The sequence below is a fragment of the Thunnus thynnus genome, chromosome 16 (genome assembly GCF_963924715.1).
Source record: "Thunnus thynnus chromosome 16, fThuThy2.1, whole genome shotgun sequence".
Taxonomy (NCBI): Eukaryota; Metazoa; Chordata; class Actinopteri; order Scombriformes; family Scombridae; genus Thunnus; species Thunnus thynnus.
The window spans coordinates 3,725,752-3,747,746 of NC_089532.1; the positions used below are offsets into that span (position 1 = coordinate 3,725,752).

Here is a 21,995-nt window from a genome sequence, read left to right on the forward strand (position 1 = left end):
GGAAGAAGAACACAGCTTCGGTGATTTACTGTTCTCTTCAGGTTAGAGATGAAGTGCAAACAAATAAGACGTTATCAGCAGACGGCGCTGATGTTTGGTTAAAATCGAGCAATGCGAGGCTGACCTTGGAGCAGCGCACGTATCCGTTGACACACTGACAGGCGTTACACTCTTCCTCCCACCGGCTGCCGTGAGGAAACTGCAGGCCGGAGTGACGACACGACTTCCCAAGTCCGATGACTGGAGAGAATAAAAGAGGTGAACAGTTGTCAAATGTAAATATTTAACTTCTGGTGTTCTTCCAAATCTCCTTTAACACAATTTACATGAAGACTGAGCTAAAATACAGCAATTTAAACCATCATGTGACAAAATATTAATGCTGAATTCTAATCACAGGTTCATGACATGCACTGAAGTATTTAAAAATGCACTTTAAAAAAAAAAAAACCCTGAACACCAAGATTATCATGAACTCCACGTCAAGTGTTACAAAGACGATCTCACACATTCAAATAAAGGATCCAAATCTACATGTTGACAGTCCAGAGTTGTCGTACTCACACTCTTGACAGCGAGGTCCAGCGTGTCCAGGAGGACAAACGCAGCGGTAGCCGTTGATTTCGTCCATGCAGGTCGAACCTTCGGCGCAGGGAGACGACTGACACTCATCTATGTCTGGAGAAGAAAACCACAAAGCTTTGATTTAAAAAATAAACGTATCAGGGAAATTTTTAAAGGTTATGAGGCCCAATTTACTCACAGGACAGGATAAGTAATTCAAGGCTAACCTTATGACCTCTTATTGATTTTGGTAATTAAATACACATTGATTGATGGAGTAATGATGGAATGGAGTAAATACAAGATACGTTTAACCCTTTAAAATATATCAGAGTAATAAGTAGAACCTTTGAAAACGCAGGTAACTTCTTGCATCGTCTCTAAAACCTATATATTAAAAGAAGAGGCATCTGGATCAGCTGGAGTGCCTTTTCAGTTTTTTTAACCTCTATATTTCTACAAGTCTTACTGGCATTATTGAATTCTTCTTCAGGTCTGTCTCTTGCTGAAGATTAACTTTACTTGAGAAAAAAACTTTTGAGAGATTTGAATGTTATATTTAAATATCTTCAATGAGTGATGGAATTCAGATAATCACTTTTTACACAATGGGGTTATAGCAGTTTGGTTTGAAATGCTTCAATTGGATAACACTCTGGTTCTGAAAAGGCTTTTTTTTCTGAAGAGATTTCTCCCAGAAGGCCACGGGAGAGCGCACTGACCCGTCTGACGAACCTCAGCTCTGACCTCGGATCAGCGCGGAGGGGTGAGAGGTTAAGACCGTCTTCCTAAAAGGCTTCCTAATCTTTCGCTCCCGCAACAATCGGCTCACGCTCCCCCGCCACGGCCTTTCACCTCTGACCCCGCCCCCACCCGACGACCCCTACACACGCCCCCTCCGGGTTCCCAGGGACTCACTGATGCGGCAGTCCGGTCCGGCGAATCCTGGGGCGCATTCGCAGCGAAACCAGTTCACGCCGTCCACACAGATGCCGCCGTTGTAGCTGGAGAGAAAAAGAGACACACACGGGTGAAAATACTGGTGCAAAACTGGATTTCTTTGCTGGTCTATTCCAAAAATTTCACTGAAGATGTATAAATCTTTGATTCTCCCTGCAGATTGGACTTTTGAAAACCACCATGTGATGTGATAAACGTGAAACAAGTTGGAAAATAACTTCGGGTGAGCTGTATCTCTGCCAAGTAACACATTTGTAAAATTCCTTGAAATCCTCTGACTTCACCGAGGAAAGTGTCAAAGAGTTATTTCCCAAAAAAACATCTCTTTCACCATCTTCCAAAAGAATCCATGACGGATGGCTGAAGATTAAAGCAGAAATATATTAATATGTTCTCTCTGTTGTAACCAAAATCCCTGTTCTAACAGTTTCTGCATCAAGGTGATTACATTTCCTGCCCCTTTTTTTGTTTGTCTTTTTGTTATTTAGCAAGACGCTTCAAAACACCTGTGAGAATGCTGTTATATTTGGCAGAAAGTAAGACCACAAGACATTATGACATTGACATTTTTTTGGCCATTTTCCCTATTTTTCTACATGGATTCATATGGACGATGCATGTTGGTGCAGAACAAAAAAACAAGATGAAAAAATGCAGAGGATTGTGCAGTCTTGTTAGAGGAATATTTCTGTTTTGTTGTGTCTAAAAGGAGTCTAATTTCATGTCTGGGCAACATGCAGTATGAGTGGATGACACCTGTCAAATTAGATAGAAAGAATTGATAATTTTCCTCCAAAAACGTGAGTCAGTCCAGCAGACAATGAAACCTCTAATTAGAGAGGTGACTGCATGTCGATCTGCTCACTGAGCCGCGTATCGTAAATTCTGTGGTTTCCAGCTTCCCTTATTTCTTAGTGGTTCCTTCAAAATTTTCTATAAAAAAAAATATGTCACAAAACCACAGATAACTTCACTTTTCTGTGTAACTGGTCTCATGATGTCATAGGGCACGGTTATTATTATCAACTGCGCCCACTTTTTTTTGTACTTCCTGAGAAATGACCGGTTGGATGAACACTTTTGTAGGAAATCATTGCAAAACTGAAGGAGTCAGAAACTTGCTGGGTGTGGTGACTGCTGCGGGTTGTGGCTTCATCTTATTCTTTAGCATGTTGTAAATAAATAAGTGCACATAAGCAACAAAAACAAAGGTAGATGTAATGTTGCATTCAGGTAACTGGCAGAGCTACAAACACACTTTTTTTTTTCCCGCAGAGTTTCCAGAGACTCTGAGTGGCAGCAAGCTGAAGCTGATCCTTGATCAATGTCCAGACTTCATATGTAAATCCCTGCTGACCACATACTGAGCCACCCCCTCCTCCCCAACACCTCCACTTCTCACAACTACCCCCAGGTCGAGGCCGGTGAATGGTGAAAGGGGCGTCTCTTCGCACTCTCCCGCCGCCCCCTCATCCCAAAACCAAAACCACCACTAATCCACCTGTCAGTCATTGTAGAGGAGGGTGAGGGTGAGGGTAAAGGGGGGAGGAAGCGAGGAAGGGGGGGGAGGCTTTTGTCCTGGGTGGCTTCTCTGATCTAAAGAGGCTGTCAGGAGACACATCTCCCTGTTTTTTTTTCTACAATTCTGTGTTTTTGTACTCATTTTGTCAATAAAATAATAATAATAAAAAAGAAAAGATCTCATATTGATGTCTTTAAATGTCTTGTTTTGTCTGACCAACAGTTCAAAACCCGAAGATATTTAGTTTACAATGATATAAATCAGAAACACATACTGAAACCAGAGAATTCTTGGTATTTTTACACACACAAACTCAAACACACATGTAACACACATGTACACACAAAAGTTTCCACACGCACCAACATACACACAAGCAGAGCTGCAATGATTAGTTGATTAATCAATTAGACGTTTGACAGAAAATAAAACTGTTTTGAAAATCAAATACTTGTTTTAAGTAATTTTTTAACAAAAAATGTCAAAATTTTCTGTTTCCAGCTTCCCAAATGTGAATATTTTCTGGTTTGTTGAGTCTTCTTTGCTAGTAAACTGAATATTTTTGGGTTGTGGACTATTAGTTGAAACAAAAAAGACATGTGAGGATGTCATCTTGGGTTTTGGGAAACAGTGATGGACATTTTTCACCATTTTCTGCCATTTTATAAACCAAATGACTAATTGTTCAATCAATAATGGGAATAACCGTTAGTTGCAGCCCTACATACAGGTATAAAAAACACACATACCATCCCAAACATATACACATTCCAGTAGAAATGTACAAACAATCACACACTCACATACACACACACACACCTACAGTCTTTAACTGGAAAATCCTGGAGCATAAAATCAGATTTGCAGGATAAGAGCGGAGTGTGAGAGTCGCTGGGAAACTTGGATGGATCGGTGCAAAGATCCAGCCAACAGGTTCAGCTGCTCCAACGCTGTTTTATATTCTCAAATTAAAACTATCATGTTTCTGGATTAAAGGAGGATCAAAGCTGCCGCACCCAGCAGCGATCAGTAGTTGGTAAAGTTCAACACCAGGGGAAATCAAATCATATTAAAGACTTAACCAGGCAATTAACTTTGTTGATTTCTTTCCAAATGTAATGAAATATGGTTGTAGAGATGAACATCTGTCAGCAAGTTGTCTCTACTGAACCTCTTCTTAACATCCAACTGATCCACACACAGACATTTGACACCAGAACACATGTTCATACAACCTTAAATAAATGAATTGGACTAAGCCAGCACTGGGCTTTCTACATGGTCATGTAAAAAAAAACAAAATATTCAAAAAAATGTTTTCATATGATAATAAAGAATTGACTTGGTCTTACCAGGGATGTGGATTGCAGTCATCAACATCTGCAAGTGAGAGAAAAAGTAAAATAAAAGTTTAAAAAAGCATTTAAATGAAGCTGGTGAGAAATAATGACTTTTAATCAACTGATGAATGCAGTTCATGGTTAAAGTTACTCCTGTTAGATTTAGGAGTTCCACAAATAAAGATGCATTTATTGATACACATCAAACTGACTATAAAATCACTCCTTTTCCCAGGTAGGACCACAATGTAGGGAAATATTAAGCTTTAATTTATCACTCTTGCTGATTTAAACTCTGTCAGGATTAAATGAATGACTGATTGTCCTGCTTTACCTTTTATAATTGTCAAATAAATGATTATTATCTTTATTTAATGCCACAATTATAATATGCAAGTGCCTGAAAATTCAAACAAATACAGATGCTTCACACCAACCAAAGTCCATTGTTGAAGGCGATTAAACCACAACTTAATGGATATAGTGTTAAACTGTCAATGCACAGTATTTATAATCAACTCTAATTATCCAATAACTAATAACTGTATCTTGAGTTGTCGATGACGTACTCTGTGCACAGGTGGGTCCTTCCCAGCCGTCCTTACAGATGCAGGTGAAGGCGTCTCCTCCTCCGACACACGTCCCTCCGTTCTCACACGGACCAGAGTCACATGTGCTGTTCTTGGCTAAAAAAAACCAAAAATAATCCCTTTTTTTAAAACTTTTGTCCATCCCACAGTGGGAGAGCTGCTTATTGGCCTGTGATCACAGACTCTGACAGGTTGTAATGGTGTAATATTACATTGTATTATTACACCGTTATTACCAGATCCATAGCGATGTAATTAGAGTGCAGAGAGAGAGAGAGCCTGACCTGTGTTGCAGGTACTGCCACCCCAGCCTGAGGGGCAGCTACACAGGAAGGAGTCTCCGTGGTCGTAACACGTCCCTCCATTACTGCAGGTAGTGGAGTCGCACTGGCTCTCACCTGGACCGAGGCAGCATGGGAAAAAAGATTTTAAACATTTGACTCTGTGCCAGTAGTTAACTAGCAATTATTCAGCTCCGAAGCAAAGAGTTTAGAGACGCCATCGGAGGGGAAAACAAGCCTGTGCAGCAGCCGGTGGAGGCATCATGAGTCAGAAAGAAGATTAAGAGGCTGAGGTCAGTTAAATATATAAGACCTGCCATTTTACAGAACACACCAGTATTGAGACAAATATAGAAATACATATAAAGAGATGTGTCTGAAATGCACACGTATGCATATTTCCTCTGCTTTTACATCACGTTTTTTCACACAGACGTCCCAGATATGAACTCACGTGAGTGGCAAGTCTTTCCTTTCCAGTTGTCTACACAGTTGCAGTAGAAGTCGTTGAGCCGATCGACACACTGGCCTCCGTTCTGACAGGGATTCCTGCTGCACTCGTTCACATCTGGGACAAAAATCAAACAAAAGGTCAGCACAATGAAAGGGGTTTGTTTATTGGTTCTATATCGATTTCTTGCTGATGTTCTTGCTTTTATCATAAATTAATAATTAAAAGGAGTCGCAGTAATAATCAGATTTTGCATTTGTTGTTATTTCTATTAAAAAAAACGGTGGCTTTTTGGCTCTATCCACTGACAGTTATCTCAGAAATGTCTGTTTTCGGAGCAGCTCTCCCTCCGAGAAACATAGATATAAATAGTAGTCATCTGCAAACATGCACACCGGCGAATGTAACTTTAGGCACATGCTGCTTACGTTACAGAGACGGTCAGCTGATGAATTTACAGCATTTTCTCCTGTTTTCGCCTCCCTAACAAATCATCCTTTGTTTTTTGTCCTCTCTAAGTTTCTCAGGCTGCTGATCATTCCTGTGGTGCTGCTGTAGGCGAGTGATGGATTCTCCCAGGATATGTGATTCATAGGCCGCATGACATAGCAAAGCTCTTCCCTAAAACTCGTGCTGTATACCTGCTTTGTTGCTCACACCGACCACAAAAAAGCTGCTTCTCTCAGATGCATACACCTACACACACACACTCACCAACATCACACAGGCTGCCCTCCCAACCGTCTGGACAGAAACACTGGAAGGAGTTGATCCCATCGATGCAGGTGCCTCCGTTCTTACATGGGGATGATGCACAGTCATTGATGTCTGCAGGCAGAGAGAAGAAGAAGAAATGTATACAGATGTCAAGTTATTCACTTATTACTTATTTTGGACTCAGATTTCTGATTTTCAGAAGCTATAAAACCCAAATAATCAAATATATTCACCAATGTTGCTACTTTTTCTTCAGTTTTTGATACTCCACTCTACTCACCTGCTGTAGGAGCATTAGCTTTGTGGCTAAAATGTCAAATTACCATTTACCGAGACGTATTGATCTTATCAGCCTTTGAGAATTAGAGAAACTGAGCATGTATGTTTGAGTTGGAGAGCAAGAATTTGGAAAGCATCCTGTGAAAAGTACAAAACCCCCCGAAGTAATCGGATGTAAACATCAGCACAGACATTAAGCTACATTTCCCTGCTCATGTTTTCCTTTGGATTTCCTTCTCATGTTTTTACCTCTGCTGTAAACAAAACTAAGAGAGTGATGATTAGTGTAACTGGACTCTGAATTACTGTAAGAATCATGTGGTTCTCAGTGATGGTAACTGATGATAAATATAGTCTGTGTGTGTGTGTGTGTGTGTGTGTGTGTGTGTGTGTGTGTAGCTTATAATGACTCACTCTCGTGGCAGTAGGTGCCAGTGAATCCTGGTTCACAGGAGCAGCTGAAGTTCCCGGCAGGCAAGCTAATGCAGTGGCCGTGGGGCCCGCACACATTGGATGAGATGTGCCACACCCTTTTTTGGGTGTCGTTCGTTGCCACAGCAACCGTGCAGCTGTCTATCACTTTGGGACACAAAAGGGGCAGAAACAGACAATCAGCAGGTGAGAAATTTGGAGTGCAAAGTATATGTTTCCATCTTCTGGCTGCTTCATTTAAAGAATATCCTGAAATCTTAAATCCAAGGATTCTCCAGGTGCTGTGTTACCTTGACACTGGTTGGTCTTGCAGTGGTCCTTAAGCTCTGAACAGGTCTTGCCTTCGTAGTCGTCTGGGCAGCTGCAGTAGAAATCTCCCATCAGGCTGTGGCACTGGGCCTTGTTGTGACACGGGTTTGGGCTGCATGGGTCGTTCTGCACCTACACATGGAAACAATGAGGTAAAGACATGTTCTCACCAACAGTGAAATATGACTGCAGTAAAAGCACTGAAATGTTTTTTACAGCCCTCACCTCGCAGGTTGTGCCAGCGAAGCCCTGCGGGCATTCACACATGAATCCATCCAGCAGAGCATGGCAGCGACCGCCGTTCCTGCACGGGCTGCTAGCACAGCGGTTCCTCTGAATCTCGCAGTGTCGACCCACGAAACCCGGCTGGCAAACACACTGGTAGCCTCTGGCCACCTCCTAACACAAAGACAAGGATCATTACTCCACTGCAGATGATACAACGATCAGAGGTTCCACTTTATAGTTATTAGGAATATTCTTTATAAGAAAAGAAAAAGTCAGTTTTTTTGTTTTTGTTCAAGCAACACAGGAAAAAATCACTCAATAAATTAAATTTTCCAACTGCTCACTCACACACTTTGTTTTTAAGGCATTTTATGGACTATGTAGTGTTTCAAAACTATTAGTGAAATGATAAGTCAATTAACAGAAAACTAACTGGCTAACAACTTGATAAGCAATTGTAATATTTTTGTCAAAAATCTTTTTAGAGCTTGTCTTATCTAGGAACCAGTCTTTTTTAAATGTATCCTGTATTTCATTTTGTGTTTGTTCACCATTATTGGGAAAGGAAAAAAAAAAAAACGTTTCAGGAAATTCATGGTGGTAACCTATGTATCAAAGCTATAACGCCCTTGAGCATATTCTTGACAGGTACTTAGATCATCAGCAGTAATGTTGTTCCAACTCTATTACTGTGTCATGTTACATCAAAGACGTTTAAAAAAACTCAACTCAACAAAGACCTCAGTGTTTTTGAAAGCTATAAATATGATCTACATCTTTGACATTTCTGAATCTCACCTTGCAGGTCCCTCCATTCTGACACTGTCCATGGCAGCTGTTCATATCTGGTGAGAAATCACAGAATCACAGAGAAAATGTCAGGTTTTTAGTTTGGGTGGGTATAAACTGGGAAATGGAACATGCACTGGTGCTGGAACATGCAGCTTCTATCAGGAATTAGTGATTCATGCAGATGGAAATGTCAGATGCAGATTCAGAAGTGGGGAAACATGCAGAACAGAACCAAAACTGCAGAAGACAAACTACTAGTCAAGATTTTCTCCGAAAGATTTTAAACAGAAGTTCAACAGTCGAGCAAAAGCTTTTAGTTTTAGTCTTAGACCCTTGAAGAGTTAGCCAGGGTGTGGCAGGTAGGAACAGCCATCAGGGAGGCAAGAAAGAAGAGTAAATGAAAGGCTACAGTCCCGCTCCCTTTGCTTGCTAGCCTTTGTTCCACTAGCATCTCTAACTTAGTGTAAGGGGATTTTCTCACAGAGGGTTTCATTCAACACTATTTCTGAAATGATAAATAAGTATCTACTACTCTGCTGGATGCTAACATTTAAACAACTTGCCATTTTAAGCAAGAAAAAGCTTATTTTGCTAACATTCAGCAACAACATAGCGCATGGGTCTTAGCCATTAGCATGCTATAACAGCCTAATGGTAACTTTAGTAAATCTTAATTTTTCCATATTTGAAGCCACATAAATATTTATTACTGTACTAGACAGTAAAAGTTTAACTACTTGCCATTGTTAAGCAAGAAACACCTAAGATTATTTTGCTAGCATTCAGCAACAACATATCCCATGGGTTTTAGCCATTAGCATGCTATAACAGCCTAATGGTAACTTTAGTAAATCATAATTTATTCATATTTGAAGCCAAATAAATATTGATTACTGTACTAGATAGTAAAAGTTTAACTACCATTGCCATTGTTAAGCAAGAAACACCTAAGATTATTTTGCTAGCATTCAGCAACAACAAATGCCATTGTTCTTTAGTACTGTCCAGTACAGTAGCAGAGACAACCCCATGAAACAGCTTTTCAGAAAGTTCAATCTTTTTTGAGAAAATGCATTGAACTACAGATGCCAATGGAACAACAGTTAGCTAAGAAAGAGGGTAGGGCTTCTGATAGTGCTTCAAGTAAGCAGAAAGAGGTTTGGGGACTAATAATTTGCTGATTTGATACTAACTGCTGTCACAGTTCTGGCCCACCCATCCATGAAAGCAGGCACAGTGATATCCACCAATCAAGTTTTTGCAAGAGTAAGCATTGAGGCAAGGCTTCATCGCACACTCATTAACGTCTGTAAAAATGGAGACGAGAGAGAGAGACAGTGTGAGAGAGCGAAGAAACCTGCTCAGAAGCCCCGTCACCAAGCGTTGCTTCTTGTTGTTGTACAACACACTGAAATTTACAACTTTGAAACTGTTTCCCTCTGTGGGGAACAGTTGTACTGGGGGGATGCTTGTTCCTGTTTCGCTCTTGTTGTAGATCCTCCAAAAACAATCTCAGTAGTAGATATGAGAAGTAAATTTCTGCTGTTTATTTTACACACATTAACAGCGCTCAAACACTGTTAAAATTAACAAGATGTTCATTTTTGGCTTTCATTCAATTCCTATATTCGACGCCATGCAACTCTTTTTTTCAAACATGTAAAATTGCCAGAACATTTACAGGGTGAAGTTCATGTCTGAAAGGATTTTATTTCTTCCCCTGCTTTCCATCGCCCCCCGCCCCTGCTCTATCCTCACCCCCCCCACACACCCCCTTCCCTTCAGGGTTAATGTCTCTCTATTGCATTCCCTGAAGGCCAACCTGCGGCATACCAAGTAGTCAGTTTCAGAGGCAGCGGTCGCCGCGGTCGTCGTGCCGCCTCGCTCACTATAAACCGACACAGTGCATTAATACTACTCCCAGGAGGTAAGGGGCACCTGTTAGCCTGCTGAAACTAAACACCCCCAAACCCTTCCCAAAACTCCCCCTCCCCCCCTCCACACTGCCACGACCTCCTCCTCATCCCACTCTCTCCCAGGTACCACCCTGCTCCATGAAAGGGGAAGCGCTCTGAGAATTATCAGAATCCGTAACACAAGTCACAGCCTTTTGGTTCTTCCAAAACCAGTGTTTCCTGGCTGAAGTCGCCAGGAAACTGCTATGCCGAGGCGTCTTCTCACTGTAGCGTACATACTCCCCTGTTACACCCAGTCTGGAGCCAAAGATAACCCCCCGGTAGAGTATATTTGGTCCCAAGGCTAGCAGTTGCCAGGCGGGAGGTTATTTTTAGCTTTACTCAAGTCACCTGGCTCGAGTTGCAGATGATACTCGACGAGTGTCTCTGTTGGGCGTGCGTATACACAAACACACACTCACACATTTGAAATTAGTGGCCCTCCTACAGTAATACTGCTGGTTAAATGACACGGCAACATAAACAAACAGACAGATATGCTGTAACTCTGCAAGCAAATGGGATTCCCGGAGTGAATTTGGACGCATGGCATTCATTGTAGGTTCAACACACCAGCTTCATCACAGCAAAATATCATCCAACATGCAACAAACATTTTAACAATAAATTTGTATTTGTTTCCCTGCAAAATGCTCAAAATCTTATTTGAAAAAAGAGAAATTACACATACACAAGTAAGCCTATTCAAAATTTAAAAAAGGCTCATATTATTGTCTTTCTTTGCAAAATATGAATAAATTATTCAGGGATTAATTAGACTTGAGAGATGTACCTATCTGGCAGGTTTTGCCCGTCCACTGCGGAGGACAGAGGCATTCGAAGCCGTTCTCCATGTCGATGCAGGTCCCACCCTGACCACAGGGGCTGGAGGCACATTCATCTGTGTCTGAAACACAAACAAGACTGATGTTAACGTCTTTAACACAGTCACTCTCTCTGTGAAGTCCACTGTATGCTCCAGTGCTACCAGTGAAAACTGGTAACACTGGGTTAAGTTCATCCACTTCCACAGCTTCTTTGGTTAAGTTAGCCAGCGTTTATTTGAAGGTCTTCTTATGTTTAACCTTTCAGTATGTTCAATTTTCCAACTTTACGTCACCTATAGTGCTCAAAACTCAAATGTAACAGTGGGTAGATGTAAATAAATTCTTCAATACTATGAAAAAAACAGATAGGAATGACTTTTTGGCTAATCCAGTAAATATCTGAAAAATTGAGATACTTCATCACATTAATGCAAAAATTATGTGTGTAACTGTTGTTTGTAATTTGTAATGTCAGCATTGTCTACACTTGAGTCATTTAGAATATATTTCAGTTATCTTTGTTGTTTTGTATTATTTTAAGATAGCTTTTATTTTGAAACAGCCACTTTTATTTAGAAAGCCAGTTGCGCTGTTCTGACGTACGTGAGAAGGGAGAAATGAGCAGGTAAAGATGCACATGTGCTCCAGCTAAGATACATGCTAAATATCAACCTATTTAAGTGGTTGTGAAATGTTTAAGGACCCTTCAAGGACCAAGGATAATTCCCTTATTTGCAGAACGCAGCCAACGAGGTAATTCATGTTTTTGTCTTTATTTTACTTTGATGAGCTGTTTTCCACATGCTGTAGAGGCTTTTATTTATTTTCACTAACTTTGTCTTTATACTGTGTGTGTGTGTGTTTGTGCCTGTAGTTTTCACGGTGGATTTGGAGAGAAAGCTACAAATAAACCAGTTGCAAGAAAGCCACTTGTGTTTGGCTGTGCTTCAAGGGAATTACAATGTGATTTACAGGATTTCAAAATAAAGCCCAAGAGTGTTGACTGATTTCCAACACATATTAAGGGAACAGATACCTGGGTAGAAACAATATGGCAAAACCTCTTATTGTTATCAAGTTTCACATATCACCCTGTATGCCTGGTCATATTACACCATATACATAAACCCTAGATCTAGTTTACTTGTAACACAAAGCAAAACCTTCTGAAATACAGGACCAAGAACTGATACATAACATCAGTGGCCATTTAGAACCTGATCAACCAGTGACTGGAGAGAAGAAAAATAGACATTTTCAGTCATATGTCTCTGACCTTGGCTGATCTAGTCACTTTGTCTCATCTGTGAAGTGTGTCAAAAGTTATCTGGACTTCAAACTAAAAGCCACACACCTTTAGCACAGGTCGGCCCTGACCAGCCCGCCGGACAGTGACACTCGAAACCTGACGGGACTTCATGGCACGTCCCTCCATTGGCACAGGGGTTGGACACACAGGCGTGTTCAGCTAGAGACAGAAACAAAAAAAAAATTTAGATTTAGATTAGATTTAAAGCAGATAGAAGAGAGAGTGGGCCACGGTGAGACAGAAAAAATTAGGAATTTCCATAAACCATCAATCACATTTATCCAATACTTGAAACGTGCCGTGGCACAAAAAACCTGCATTTTGAACTTTTGGATTAAGGTGCATTTGATTTACAGACTCACCGATTTCGCAATTCTTGCCAGAGTAGCCGTCTGGACAGGCGCAGTTGTATTCGTCTGGCTCTGTGTTCATGCACGTCCCTCCGTTCTTACAGGGCCGGTTGGTCCCACAGTAGTTCAGATCTGCATAGCAACAGACACTGATTTTAACCTGGTCTGTGAGTGTCAATTAACTCACACATTTAACAAACGACACAGAACTTCTTACAGTTACATTTAAGGTTAGATGATACAGCTGGGTTAAGTGATGGCACGATTGCTATGTAAAAACTTTATTTACAAAATGCTTCTGCAGCTCATATTCATTTCATTTTGTCTTTTTTTTTTTTTTTACATCAAAAAGTATTTAATAATGGTTAACAAAGAGCATATTAAGACAATCAAAGAACATTTTCACAGCAGATGTAATTTCTAATTTCTTTCTTCTGTTCGCTGCATCTTGACCGATCACACAGTGTCCTCATGTGACTTATGTGGCGAGCTTCAAAGGGGCATACCAGTGATTTTGCATGTTTTAGCCCATTCACTGAAAAACCACACATACTTCACAATAACTGTTGACGGTTTTTGTAAATCATTGCTGTAGTGTTTCACATTTTTTAATGCACTTTTCTTCCAGTCAGCCATTGGTTTCCATTAATTTCCATGAAGCATGAAAATCAAAAAGCAGACCCCTTTAAAACTCGCTCGAGTTGTGAAATCCACACCGAGCATCGAGTCCGCATTCAGACATTCACTCGGTTATTGTTTAAGGATAACATCTTGCAGGTTTTTTTAAAATCACAACAACTCAAGCAAGATCGTTGGATATTAAGACGGCGTGGAAAAGAATGGAAACCAATGGTTAAGTCAGCTAAACTTACCGATACACAGGCATGGTGACTTGAATATACACAAATTAACGTCTATAATCATTCAAATGAACTGAAGAAGCCTTTTGGATGAGGTGAAATGTCTTTAAGTCTAGCTGCCTTTTGATTTAGTGCTTAGTTGTGTTTTCTGGAAAAATAAAGTGCAGCAGAATAAACGATAAAAACATATTTCGGGCGTCTGACCTTTGTCACAAAGCAGGCCTCCCCAGTTCTTCTCACAGGTGCACTGCCAGGGCTCGTCGCAGGTACCGTGGACACAGCCGGGATACGGCAAACACTCGTCACAGAAGGGACCCTGCCAGCCGTAGTTACACCTGCAAAACACACGACACGGAAGATTATTACTTTTTATAGTTATGTAACAGTAATACAAACTGTACGCCTTGTCCTTCTGTGTTCTGTTTTTCTTATTTCCTTCCTTCCTTTCTTCTCTTCCAACTTTCTTTCCTTTCTTAGAATGATCAGAGAACATTAAACCCTCAAAACTGTAAACCGTAGTCTTCTCTTTCTGTGAATTTGACTTGTTTTCTTTTAATTCGATAAACTTTCTTTTTAAGTATTTTATTGTTAATTTATCTTCAGTAAAAGATCGGAGCGCTCGTGCCAGCGCTGCTAATCAAATAACAGCATACACGGAACAGAGTTCAGCGGGTGCAACAGTGGCTGAGTAGATTTTTCGGTAAAATAAATGCCTCTTATTTCACAAGCACACTGAGAATGTGTTCTTATTTACAGCTCCAGCCTGAGGGAATATCAGGCACACAGATGCACTTCATAACGCAGAGGGAGTTGGCCATGAAGAACAGCGATAGTTAACGTAGTGATAACAAACAAGTACTTTAATACTTTTTTACAATGTGTGAACACACTGAGGAGCGCTTGATGTCGGGCAACGTGCCAGTTATATGTCCCCACCCCCCCCACTCTCTTAAGAACGAAGGATGCTGCAGGTGCCAAAAAAAAAAAAAAAAAAAAAAAAAAGGGAAAACACTTTTAACTGTTTCATCTGAATCATCTGAAAGGGAAGAATTTTCTACAACCAGGACAACATGTTGAGTTTAAAGGTTTAGAAAACACAGCGGAGTCGCAGCTCAGTGTCACAGCAGAAATTTGCCGGACAGAACGTCTTTATCAAGGTGAATGACACATTCGTTGCGGCTAATAATCTTCGGACACACAGTGCCAGGAGACATTCCACAGCTGTGTGTGTGTGTGTGTGTGTGTTCATGTGTCCTATTATACAGCACACTCATGCATTTATGTTTATGTATCTGTCCTAAAAACCTTTTTCTTAAGATAGATGGGGAAAAAAATCTGGCTGTGTAGTATGAATATCTCAATAGAAATCAACTTGTGCAAGAGTTTACTAGAAATGAGCGTCTGTATCTTGAAACGAGAGAGAATTTGTAAGGATGCTGCGCTTGAATCAATGAAATTTAAACATGATTTTACCTGAAAAAACTTTATTTGTATTAAAATTAAGCTGAAACATCCTTTAGTAAGAGATTAAGGTTCCCAGAGCTCAAAATGACATCTTTAAATTGCTTGTTTTGTCCAACCGACAGTCAATTTACAATTCAAATTCTCACATTTGATAAGCTTCAATGAGTAAATGATTAATCAATTATACCAGTTGTGCTTCCGTGTAGCTCAACTAAATGTTTCAGAGCTCTCAGGACTCAATCACAGACTCGAGGAGGAGGTGTTTTCTTGCGTGCTGTTGCATTTCTCTACATGTGTCATATGTGTGTGTTGCATGTCTTCTCTCAGCCCTCTCTTCCTGTGTCGTGAGCTCTGTCGAGGTCAAACTTGGAATGAGCGAGCGGAGTTTGTGGAACCAGGTTTAGTCGTCGTCTCGAAGGGGAGGCCAGCGGAGGGTTAGCTAATCTGTTGGTTTATGGCAGCACTCTGTTATTCCAAGGCCAGCGGTAACCTTGCCCCACCTGTCCTGTCATTTCTCCGTCGGGGGGGCTATTTTAGGAACCAACTACACCCCCCTCCCTCCACCGCCACCACCACCAACACCACCGCCACCCCCCCCCCCCCCCACTCAGGCTCACAAACACTTCAAAATGGATGCCGACCAAACACTTCTACTAGCAGTGATATACTGCTCTGTAATGTGCTGTAGTACGCTGAGTAGCTGAGGACAGTGACAGACACCTTGCTGGCACGGCAGGGAGTTAAAACCTTGACCCCTTTTTTGGTTCTGAGTATCAAAAATGGTCATGAACCTAAAGTTGGCATCCAATGTCTAGTCAGATCTGGTTTTGCTAATCTAAGACTGTAGTTTATTTAGGCAAAAGTGAACTTTGACCTCTTTACTAAGATGAAAAAAGGTTTTTTATGGAGAAATATGTCCTTATTTCTTACATTAAGGTATTGAAAACTTTTGGTTTTTATATGAAAACTATCAAAACATTTCAAACAAGACCAAATCTTACACACTGGACAAATTTTGATGTTTTTGAAGAATATGAGGAACTGCTATAAGTTTAACTGAATTTTTTTAAAGGGTCACTTCACCCAGATTATAAAAAGTACAGTAGTAGTAGTGTAAATAGCAGTGTTTGTTACTTTTAATATGGAACATCGACCTGACAAAGCATTGAAAATTTGCTTTATCTGTTACATTTACAGCATATTGATGTGAATTTATGTGTTCTCTACTTCATAAATAAATAAATCTAGTCATACAGTCAGTTGTGATTTTATTTGTCCAGGTTTTGAGATATCTGTCTCTGAGATTTCTGCCTCCAAACGCGATATAAGTCAAATATTAAATCATTGAAAACCTACATTTCTACAGCAACATCTCTTCCCAGAGACAGTGTGGATAATCTCCCCTTTAAAGAGAGGTTTTATACATATAAGAGGCAGAAGAATTCAGCACCTTTAAAACACATATTGTGAGCTTGGAATTTATAAGATAGTGATCATCAAAGATTCACATCATAAAAATGCAGAACCGAGTTATGGTTATGCAAAAACATGCACGACAAGTTTTGCTTCATGCACAATTTCTGAGCTGAAGCGCCTTCATCTGCACGCACGACCCCAACAATTTTAATCTGATCTCGCATGGTAAGTGAAACTCAGTTATGTGTGTTTGTGTGTGTGTGTGTGTGTGTGTGTGTGTTTGAGTGTATGAGTGTGTGTGAGAGAGTGACAGTGCTGTGTATTGTTTACTACAGTATGTGGTGTTGTCCGGCGCTGCGGTCAGCGGCGCTGCCCTGCAGCAGCGGTGGCAGTGTGGACAGTCTGTCTGGCTGCAGTGTGGGAGAGCAGGGAAATGGTTCGGGCAGCCGCAGGCCAAGGGTGGCATTACCCACAAGCCCTGTCGGCGGGTTGCTGCTGCCGTCCCCATCAATGGAAGGGGCCGCGGGGGCCAGCCGTAGCCGAAAATATCCCGCCTGCCCACAACCCCCGCCCCGCTGCTGCCCCCTCAGACAAACCACACCCAGAGGACGGGACAGTGGGCAGGGGCAGAGGTAGAGGGGGCTGTGTGTGTGTGTGTGTGTGTGTGTGTGTGTGTGTGTGTGTGCTGAATTATTTACAGGCGAGCCTCGCGCCCAAATCCAGCGGACGGACTTAGCCTGCTGTTGCCTAGCTACATGTTTAGTAGTGTCACATGAGGGAGCGTAGGTTGTGAATGCGCTGTGTGTAAGAAACAAGATACCAAACACACATTTTTAGTTTTCCTCTGCCAAGCTGAGACTTTTTTTCCTGTTTCTCTCTCCTTCTTTCTCTTCAGTGCTTTTCTGTCTTTAACCCTTCAGTCTCTGTTTCTCCTCTTCTCTTTTTCCTACTTCATATCTCTCTTTTACTTTGTCTGATATAAAATTTACCTTAATTTATTCATAAAGAAGACCCAAACCAAGACCCAAACCGGGGTCTCGGGTCTTACTTTTGTAGTTTTCTATCTAATATGATCACGCTCGTCAAAATGATTGTTGAGATCTGGAAACATGGCAACATCAAATACAGTATTCTCGAAATATTACCTGATTGTAACACACTTGTTTTCTTCTGTTGTTTCATCTTTTTAAAAATTTAAGTTGTATAAAAACACGGATGCAGTTTCTGTTTATCCAGATGATCTAAACCACTTATTTGGAGGTGAAAGCATAAACGAGAACACCTGAAATGTTGGTAATAATCTCTTACGGTAAGTATAGAAGGTTAAAGTTGACGGATGATTACAACTGACAGCTCTGGTAATAATTTTACCTTTAGATTTTGTTTCTTCTTAATAGATTTGGCTAATCTGGGTGTTTGTTTACAACCTGTCTAATCCTCTGACTGTTTCCTTTAGAGGTGTGAACGAGGCCAACACCTGGTTCCAGTGTTTCAGACCCGACCTGACTGAACACTACTGGTACTGCTACATCTGAGACCTGAACCTGGATGGAAGGTACATTTCTGCTTCCTTTTATTTGTTACAAACAAGTTTCTTGGATGTTTCTATCAGTGGATGCAGAGGATTACCATCACAACCAGAGAACAAATAAACATCAATATACACTTCCTGAAATGTTACATTGGAAATAACCCAACCTGAGTCATACACTTCCTGATATTTTCCCCTAATTATTACTTAATCGTGTAGGTGTTGTATTTTTTCTGTTATTTTTAGTTGTATATTTTTTTATCAGTTTTGAGTGCAAACCAGCAGTAGAGCTAATCCCCGTACATTTACACTGTAGTTATTAAAATGTCAATACTGGTTAATGTGATCTATGTCTCATCGATAATCAAGTAAACAACAACAAAGCCCTCTTTCTCTCTTTGTATCCGTCTTCCTCTTTCTCTCTCTTAGGTTGTGTGTTCCTGATTGTGATGAAGCTCCAAATCACATGTTGAGGCACATTCCAGGGTGTTCCTCTTTCTTCCAATCTTCCAATGAGAAATGTCAGCTTCATTTTTTTTTTTTTTTTTACAAGATCTTAACAAAATCAAACCTGCCTGAGTATAAAAACCCTCACCCTCCCCTCCCCTCTGCCAACCCTGCTCCTCTCCTCTCCTACCATTTCCAAACACTTGGCACTGTGTGTGTGTGTGTGTGTGTGTGTGAGCAGTTTGGCTTTTTAAAGCACTCGTGCTCCACTTTGTCTAAATGTACAGTTCGGTTCCACATGTAATCAAATCTAAATTTCTCTACTCTTCCCTTGCTGCTTACTCTCCTGTGCGCATAGTTGCTGCTGGTCAGCCTTTTTTTAAAAAGCTTATAGTCCTCTGCAGTCATATTACTGTACACTGCTGTGTGTTTAGGGAGCATCCGATTCAACACAGCTACCGAGCTCTGTGTTTCATGAATAAAGAGTAAAACTGAAAACATTAAAAAAAAAAAAAACTGTGTGTCTTTATAAATACAGTCATTTTCCAGTCCAAATGTTCTCAAAGTTATAATCCTGAAAATGTTCATTATCAAACCCAGAAGCAGCATTTATATACCACAGAATTATGTCCTCCACTTCCTCTGACTAAAGCTTTAGCACTCGTCAGTTTCCACTTCCCCTTTACTGTCACAAACGCCCTTCTATTCATTCATCTTTTTTAATTTCCTTTTATATACGGTTTGAATTTGTGTTTTATGGTGCTTTCACATTTAACCTGTTTGGTACATCTGCTTGTTTGGTTCGTTTAGGCTGCTGTTAAAACTGTCAATCAAACTCTGATGTGGGCAAAAAAAAGCTCTTGAAAACGTGGGTCCACTTAGATAAGGATATGTCATTTTATCATTCATTCATAATATAAACAACTAAATCCATCAGCTGATCGTGAACGGGAAAGAAGTCCTCTCTTAAACAATCTATGTAATTATTTGGGGTGATTTGGTAAAATTGATCAGAATGAAATAGAAAAGTCTGTATTTCAGCACTAACTACCTCCACCATCATGTTATGGAGGGTTGTAAACACTGTTTTCATCCTGTTTCTACCTCTTCATCATTCAGGCCGTTCACACGTACTTCAGTAACCTGGTTACGTTCAGCTTTCTGCAGTAACAAGAAACCTGGTTTCTGTAATCCGGGGGGTAAGGGATTAGGGAAACCTGGTTTTCCCTGCTAGATTTCTCCAATAAAAATACAACTTTTACACGTTGTTTCCTCTGTGTTGGTGTATGGAACAAGATTTAGCTCAATCAGTGAACTTTAGACGTATTTCTGAACCTTGGACTGAACCAGGCAAGATTTTCCCCCCTGCGTCCAGTCTTCAAGCTAAGCTAATGCTATTAGCCTGATCAGATTCCTTTTATATATATTAAACTGTGTATAATTTTGTTATCTGGTCTATTCTGTACATCATCATCATTGCATTTCTGATCCCTTAGGTTTTCTGCATTAAAGGTTTTTTTGGGGGAGCTTTTCTTTATCCGAATCGAGGGTGTAACGGTGCAGACACACTGAATCCAGCAATGACATATCTGGACGCATCAGACCACTGAGCGATCTGGCTGGTGGTTTCAACATGGCGGCCATGTCACTGACCTTCTCATTTTACAGCTAAACAGTACATAAAGTATGTTTCAGCACTGCTTAGTTTGATAGTTTGATCTGAGGTTCGTGAGCCGGCTGCGTTGCGCTGGACGGACCTCGTTTGCATAAAGTGGCGGCCGAGTCGTGATTATGCAAAATCAATCAATTTTCTCATTTTTTTACCCAAAAATAGCAAACTATTCCTTTGATAAGCATTTGTGCATTAAGTGAATGACATAAAAAAGCTTCACTTTCCTTATTGCAATGAATATATCATTTATTTACAGATGTATATTTCTGTTCTTGAATGCTATATTATGTGTTTTTAGGTCGTCGTCCCCCCCCCCCACCACCACCCCCCCACATCCCCGCCTGTTGTCTCCAACTCATTGGGTGGAATCCACATTTCCTACCAGGCGAGTGCCAGCCATAACAAGGCCCAGGATAGGAAGAGGTGATGTGGGCTACAGACATTGGAAAGGGGGGGGTGAGGGTGGAGGGGAGGGGAGCGAGGGAGTGGGGGGCACAGTGCCTCTCTGCTACTGGAGGAGGACGAGCGAGGAAACATACAGCATAAAAAACAGGCCTCTCTCTCTCTCTCTGTGTGCGGGCAGGAGCAGGCCAGCTTTAGAACAGGAAGCAGAACAATGGCTTCTGGATCAGAGTGGAGCTGAGGGATGGAGGTGGAGGGATGGGAGGGGGGACTTCACAGAACTGATGGGGGGGAAGTAGGGGGGTTAGGCTGCTTGGTATGTTATCAACAACCACCCCCTACCTCCACCCCTCATCACTCTGTTGTGTCACTACTGTTATCCTCATCAAGCTCTTATGCAGGGTTTCCATCCAAACAAGATCATATTTTATATCAATTGACAGCTGTGATGTAAAGGTGAACAAAGTGGAACAAACAAACAAAAAACAAAGCGGAGGCAACTCACTTGCATTCCCCCGGCACGTTGCACGTCCCATGCAGGAGGCTGCATCCTTGTTTGCAGATGGCTTTTGGGAAAGAGAAAGTGAAATTGAACTCGTTAACCCCTGCGAGAGAAACATGGATTCACCTGCAGACTTAAAACTGTAAAATCAATCAATTTCTGGATTCGTTTCAGGCACTTTGTTTTGAAAACCATCAAATCATTAAAATCTCATTTCCTGTGTTTCTTTGTTCATGAAGGCAGAGCATCTCTGCCGTGGTCACTGATGGAAAGTCGAAGGGCTCTATATCTCCAGCAGTGACGATAGTTTCCAAACATTCTTTAAATTCTTGCTTACTTGACATGAACTTCCATGAACCTCTTCTCGGGAAAAGGGCAGCAAAGCGAAGGCAAACTGAGAAAGCTGCGTCCATGTGATCACTAACATTGTTGATGTGTAGTGCTCTTTTATGGCTGGCTGAGTTTTTTAAACCTCTGTGTATAAAGTCAAAATAAATGTCCATAAACATTTATTTTGACTTTTAGACGAGTAAAAATGAGATACATCATGTAAGTAATAGAAAACTACTACTACTTAAATAGTAGACTTCTGTTTAAGAAGCAGCTCATTTGCACTTTCTCTATATTTTTATGACTGAACACCTTAATAAATAGTACTTTTAGTTAAAGAATAAAGTGATAAACGTAAAAGATGAACAGAAGAGTAAAATCTACTAAAGTTTTATTGATTGCATCAAGCAATTTGAGGTACAAGAAAAGAAAAGAAGAGCTTATCTCTTAATTGTTTGAGTAAAG

At 40.8% G+C, this 21,995-nt stretch overlaps 1 protein-coding gene and 1 long non-coding RNA gene across 3 annotated transcripts in view; one reads left to right on the plus strand and one right to left on the minus strand.

Annotated features, from left to right (window-relative positions):
• The window catches only part of LOC137200365 (uncharacterized), a 46,270-nt gene extending 41,882 nt beyond the window's left edge, over positions 1-4,388 (plus strand). Inside the window, exon 4 of the long non-coding RNA XR_010931950.1 lies at positions 2,800-4,388. This is a non-coding gene — a long non-coding RNA (uncharacterized lncRNA). The remainder of the gene's footprint in view (positions 1-2,799) is intronic.
• The window catches only part of LOC137200364 (protein jagged-2-like), a 66,818-nt gene that overhangs the window by 11,786 nt on the left and 33,037 nt on the right, over positions 1-21,995 (minus strand). The window contains exons 5-22 of one of the 2 annotated variants that reach the window (XM_067615111.1): positions 21,204-21,264; positions 13,971-14,101; positions 12,919-13,038; positions 12,602-12,715; positions 11,214-11,327; positions 9,659-9,772; positions 8,472-8,518; positions 7,671-7,844; positions 7,427-7,577; positions 7,119-7,283; positions 6,423-6,536; positions 5,712-5,825; positions 5,261-5,374; positions 4,956-5,072; positions 4,399-4,426; positions 1,483-1,568; positions 565-678; positions 125-240 (exon numbers count right to left, since the gene is read on the minus strand). In XM_067615111.1, the coding sequence (XP_067471212.1) occupies positions 125-240; positions 565-678; positions 1,483-1,568; positions 4,399-4,426; positions 4,956-5,072; positions 5,261-5,374; positions 5,712-5,825; positions 6,423-6,536; positions 7,119-7,283; positions 7,427-7,577; positions 7,671-7,844; positions 8,472-8,518; positions 9,659-9,772; positions 11,214-11,327; positions 12,602-12,715; positions 12,919-13,038; positions 13,971-14,101; positions 21,204-21,264 (1,994 nt within the window). The remainder of the gene's footprint in view (positions 1-124; positions 241-564; positions 679-1,482; positions 1,569-4,398; positions 4,427-4,955; positions 5,073-5,260; positions 5,375-5,711; positions 5,826-6,422; positions 6,537-7,118; positions 7,284-7,426; positions 7,578-7,670; positions 7,845-8,471; positions 8,519-9,658; positions 9,773-11,213; positions 11,328-12,601; positions 12,716-12,918; positions 13,039-13,970; positions 14,102-21,203; positions 21,265-21,995) is intronic. The other variant, XM_067615112.1, reaches the window with a different exon arrangement.